The sequence below is a fragment of the Lynx rufus genome, unplaced genomic scaffold, assembly GCF_022079265.1.
Source record: "Lynx rufus isolate CCGP_SWC_20201006 ecotype Redwood Valley unplaced genomic scaffold, mLynRuf1.p SCAF_8, whole genome shotgun sequence".
In the NCBI taxonomy this organism is placed as follows: domain Eukaryota; kingdom Metazoa; phylum Chordata; class Mammalia; order Carnivora; family Felidae; genus Lynx; species Lynx rufus.
This window is the reverse complement of record NW_025814896.1, coordinates 92,324,218-92,329,679: the sequence shown is the minus strand read 5'-3', so window position 1 is coordinate 92,329,679 and position 5,462 is coordinate 92,324,218. Positions and strand designations below refer to the sequence as shown.

Genomic DNA, 5,462 nt, shown 5'->3' with positions numbered 1-5,462 from the left:
TTCCTTGATAAAACTGTTCTTTGACTACCCTGTCACTGCATACATTTTCTGGAAATAACTTTTATTATTGCTCATACAATATCTCCTTCTAATTTTTAAATGCAAACGTTAAAGTCACTCATAATCTCACCAACCACTATTTAAATTCTAATATATATTCTTCTACATACTGTGTGTATGGTGTGTGTGTGTGTGTATATATATATATATATATGCATATATATATGCAAATATATTATGTAAAATATATTACTTATAGTATTCTATACATGTAAGATCAACTTTTCACAAATATAAAAAAATGTTTCAAAATAGCTTTATAGTTATGTCATGCATACAAAAGTAATTATTTTCTTAAGACAAATATCCAGAAGTAGCACTGCTGGAATATGTATGCTTTAAGAAAATAGTTATTACCGAATCGATTCCATCAATTAACCTTTTCCCTAGCAGATAAGAGAGTCCTCTTCCTTCTGTTGATGACCACACTATTATTTTTAAACACTATCAATTTTATAAAAAAATATAATTTAGACTTCTCTAGATGACTCACTAGGCTAAATGTGTTTTCATGTGTTTACCTACCTTTTAATTTCCTTTATGTAAATAAAGGAAATGATTATGTAAATTAATCATTTATATCATTTGACCATTTTTTCTAGATGGATTAGTAAGTTTCACATTTTAAAAATATTGCAGGATGACCATAGAAAGAACATATATGCTACTACGGTTTTCACTGGTCTTTTAACTGTATTGTTAGTTATTTTTGCTAGCAGAGTGATTATCAATTTCATGGACGATTTAGTAATTTTTAATTTATTGTTTCTACTTTTGCACTAGAGTTCTGGGAATCCAAGCAAGGTATATTCAAGTTACACTATGCTTTTCTAGAAGTCTGCAAAGCCCTGCACACCACAGCCTCTCTCTGAAATGATCCTTAATGCTCTGTTGATCATTCTCAGTAAAATATGACTGACAACATAATTTGTGGCACTTAGTGCAAAATAAAAATGGAACAGTCCCTTGTTCAAAAATTATTAAGAATTTCTAGATAGTGAAAACAGAGCATTAAACCAAGCATGGAACCTTTCTAAGCATGACCACACGTGACTGCACAGGTCACATACCCATAAAGTTAGCCCAGCCCCAGCTACAACTAACTGATCAGAGATACTTGACCCAAAGACCAAAGATCTAGGCTGGCCTGTCGCTATAAAGGTTGGTGTGAATATTCTATTTGATTAGATGTCCTATATTGAGTAACAACTGGTAGAATCATTCAGATTCACAGTTTTGGAGAATTTAAACTTGGAAGAGAGTGGGAGACAAAGAAAGAGAGAGAGAGAGAGCTAGAGAACCTACACCTCTCTCAAATGTTTAGTTACTTGACTTATCCACCATCAATCACTTCAAAGTCATCTTTCCCTCTACCATCTGACCTTTACCAAACACTAACTTCTTGCTTATAGAATATTTGGTTGCTTTCCTGGGTGTTAAATTCTGAATAGTTTGGGGCACCTGTGTGGCTAGTCAGTTAAGCATCCAACTCTTGGTTTTGGTTCAGGTCATGAATTTGCAGTTTGAGAGTTTGAGCCCTGCATTGGGCTCTGTGCTGACAGTGTGGAGCCTGCTTGGAATTCTCTCTCCCTCTCTCTCTCTGCCTCTCCCCCACTCACTCTCTGTCTCTCACAATAAATAAATAACCTAAAAAATTTTTAAAAATAAAGTTCTAACTAGTTCAATAAGAATTCTGCACTAATTTAAGTTATTTTTGTGATTTTTTTGGTATCACTTTTCAAAGTCACATCCTAAATTTTTGGAATGAAATACCGATGTGACCGGGAAGGACAACGAGAAGGAGCAAAAGTCAAAGGTTCTAGTTCAGCAAATGTTATATTTGGGATATCCATTGGACATTCAAGCAGAGATGCCAAGCCCTCTGTAGGTCAGGGAGAGGTAGAAAAGGAGATAATAGATTTTGGGGGGTCACTGACATATAAACAGTATTTATAGCTGGACTGGATAGACCTATCTGAGAAAAGTGAAGAGAGCTCATAGAAGGGACCAAAAACGACGCCTGGCCACTAATGATTGCTGGGTAGTGATATTATTCATGATTTTTATTTTCCTACCTGGGCTCTTTCTATTCCATAGTTTTTACCACAAACAGGTATAGTGCTTAAGGTCATAAAAAAGTAATTAAAAATTGAAGGTCATTTATTTTGTTTTTATAGACCTGCCAAAGAGTTAGCTTTGAAGCATTCAGTTGTTAATTAAAATGTGAATGGTAAATACTTACACATTTTATTGTATGTTAAATATACTTCCATAAAAATGCAAATGCAAAAAAACCCCATAATTGGTAAGGATTGTTGTTGTACAGATATTATAGTTTCTATTTCTTTGAGAAGAGGACAGAGTGCACTAAATGTGAAAACACTTGATAACTAACTTACATGCTTACAGGGCTTTTAATATGGGGTATTTTATTTTGTTTTGTTTTGTTTTTGTTGCCAGAAAGAAAATTTTCCTAAAAATGCTTTCCCTCAGCCTATTGTAAAAGAAAGTACGCTGGAAAAATTGAACAAGGTAAAAAAGGAAAATGTTACTTCAAATGTCGTTATCATAAATTCAAGTTGCTTAAGGAAACCAAGTTGTGCCCTTTGGTGGCAAAAGTGAAAATGCACCCCCACATCACTAGGTTATTTACTCAACAATGATAAAATAGACGTGTTCTCTGACCTTTTTGGCTTAAAGCCTGGTGAAGGAGCAGGTGTTAAACTGAAAAGTAATTGAGGTGAAATAAAAAGAGAGGGTTTGCTGAATGAGACAATGTGAGGGAGCACATTGGAGACTGGAGATTGGAGGGTCAAGTCATCCTCTCTGGGGGAAAGACATAGAAACCAAAATGTGGAAGATGAATAGTGTGGTAGGCTGTAGGCTGAATAAGGTCTCCAGAAGTGTACACATCTTAATGTCCAGAACCTGTGAATGTTACCTTCAGTGGTGAATGGACTTTGCAGACATGATTGAATTAAGGATCTTAAAATGCAGAGACACCCTAGATTATACAGATTATACAGACACCCTAGATACAGATATATTAAATGACCTCACAAGTAAGACAGATGCAGGAGCAGTCAGTCAGAGGAGAAGGCAATGTGCTTAGAAGATGGAAGAAGAGGCCACAAACAGAGAAGTACAGGTATCCACTAGAAACTGAAAAAGGCAGATAAACCAGTTCACGCCAGAGCCCTGGGAAGGAAGCGTCTCTGTTGGATCCGGCCCCTCCATGGGACTCTGAGGAAAAGCTACCACCAGGTAGACACCGTCTGTCACCATGGGTAAAGGAGACCCCAGCAAGCCACGGGGCAAGATGTCCTCGTACGCCTTCTTCATGCAGACCTGCTGGGAAGAGCACAAGAAGAAACACCCAGACTCTTTGGTCAATTTCGCTGAATTCTCCAAGAAATGTTCCGAGAGATGGAAGACCATGTCTGAGAAGGAAAAGTCGAAATTTGAAGATACGGCAAAAAGGGACAAAGCTCACTATGACAGGGAGATGAAAAATTATGTTCCTCCCAAAGGTGACAAGAAAGGAAAGAAGAAAGACCCCAATGCTCCTAAAAGGCCTCTGTCTGCATTCTTCCTGTTTTGTTCTGAACATCGCACAAAGATCAAAAGTGAACACCCTGGTTTATCCATTGGGGATACTGCAAAAAAATTGGGTGAAATGTGGTCTGAACAGTCAGCCAAAGATAAACAACCATATGAACAGAAGGCGGCTAAGCTAAAAGAGAAGTATGGAAAGGATATTGCTGCATATCGCGCCAAGGGCAAAAGTGAAGCGGGAAAGAAGGGCCCTGGTAGGCCTACAGGTTCAAAGAAGAAGAATGAACCAGAGGATGAGGATGAGGAGGAAGAGGAGGAGGAGGAGGAAGATGAAGATGATGAGGAAGAGGAGGAAGATGAAGAATAAACGGCTATCCTGTAATGATATGTGTGGAGTGTGCGTGTGTGCTCAGGCAATTGTTTTGCTAAGAATGTGAATTCAAGTGCAGCTCAATATTAGCTTCAGTATAAAAACTGTACAGATTTTTGTATTTTGTATAGATAAGATTCTTTGTAGAGAAAATACTTTTTTAAGAATGCAGGTTGTAGCTTTTTGAGGGGCTACTACATACAGTTAGTAAAGCTTCTGATGTTGAATGTTTCCAAATATTTAATGGTTTTCTTTTTAAAAATTTTTTTAACGTTTTATTTATTTTTGAGACAGGGAGAGACAGAGCATGAACAGGGGAGGGTCAGAGAGAGGGAGACACAGAATCCGAAACAGGCTCCAGGCTCTGAGCTGTCAGCACAGAGCCCGACGCGGGACTCGAACTCACGGACCGTGAGATCATGACCTGAGCCGAAGTCGGCTGCTTAACCAACTGAGCCACCCAGGCGCCCCTTTAATGGTTTTCTTAATTTCTTGACTTGTGTACTGTAGCACAGCAAACTTGTAGGAATTAGTATCAATAGTAAATTTGGGTTTTTTAGAATTTTGCGTTTTGTTTTTTTTAAAAAATTGTAATGAAATTATGTATATTAAAAAAAAAGAAAGAAATTGAAAAAGGCAAGGAAACAAATCCTCTTCTCAGAGCCACCAGAAGCAGTTAACCCTGCTGACACCTAGACCTCAGTCTAGTAAAACTGATTTTGGAGTTCTGCCCTCCAGAACTATACCACACTAAATTTTGTTATTTTAATCCACCAAGGCTATGGTAATTTGTTATAGCAGCTGTAGGAAATCAATGCAAGGAGGGATTATCTAGAAGAACAGAGAGGAATGTGAAGGTACCTTCTAGGGAACTGTAGATACCCAGTGCACCAGAAGAAAATGCTTGGTGTTCAATATTTTGGAGGAATAATAACTCAACGGGAACAAAAGCATAAGATTGGGTTGGGGAGAGAAGACAGCACTAGATTATGCCAGGTCTTGCAGGTATTAAGGATTTTTCTATCAAAGACAGTGGGAAAAACATAAAGAATTTTAGGAAGATGAATGATTTTTTGAAGATCACTTGGGCTCTTGCATAAAGAATATAAATTGTAATGAGGACGAGAAGGATGATCAGTTTGAGTTTATTAGAGGAAAGGAGCTGTCAGTTAAAAGTGTAGGTTCAGGGGCTCCTGGGGGGCTCAGTTGGTTGAGCATCCGAATCTTGACATGGGCTCAGGTCATGATCTCACCATTCGTGAGATCAATCCCTGAGTCAGGCTCTGTGCTGACAGCGCAGAGCCTGCTTGAGATTCTCTGCCTTTCTTTCTCTCTCTCTCAAAATAAATAAATAAACATTAAAAGAAGAAGAAATATAGGTTCAAAGAGGGATCAGATAAAGTGGTAAGAGCTGGGTGCTTGGTAAGGGTACTAATGCCAATCATCCATGGATGGATGCTGAGGAGCGTTATTCTAG

The 5,462-nt window shown here is 37.9% G+C and overlaps 1 protein-coding gene across 1 annotated transcript; it reads left to right on the top strand.

The window, feature by feature from the left end:
* The first annotated feature begins 3,240 nt into the window (after nt 1-3,240).
* Nucleotides 3,241-4,100, top strand: LOC124503538 (high mobility group protein B2-like). Its single transcript, XM_047068644.1, has one exon. It carries the CDS (start codon nt 3,344-3,346, stop codon nt 3,980-3,982), a length of 639 nt encoding a protein of 212 aa, XP_046924600.1. The 5' UTR covers nt 3,241-3,343; the 3' UTR covers nt 3,983-4,100.
* Nucleotides 4,101-5,462: the final 1,362 nt, after the last annotated feature.

What these genes read in the sequence shown, in the direction of transcription:
- LOC124503538 (XM_047068644.1), top strand. Translation starts at nt 3,344, where the DNA reads ATGGGTAAAGGAGACCCCAGCAAGCCACGGGGCAAGATGTCCTCGTAC.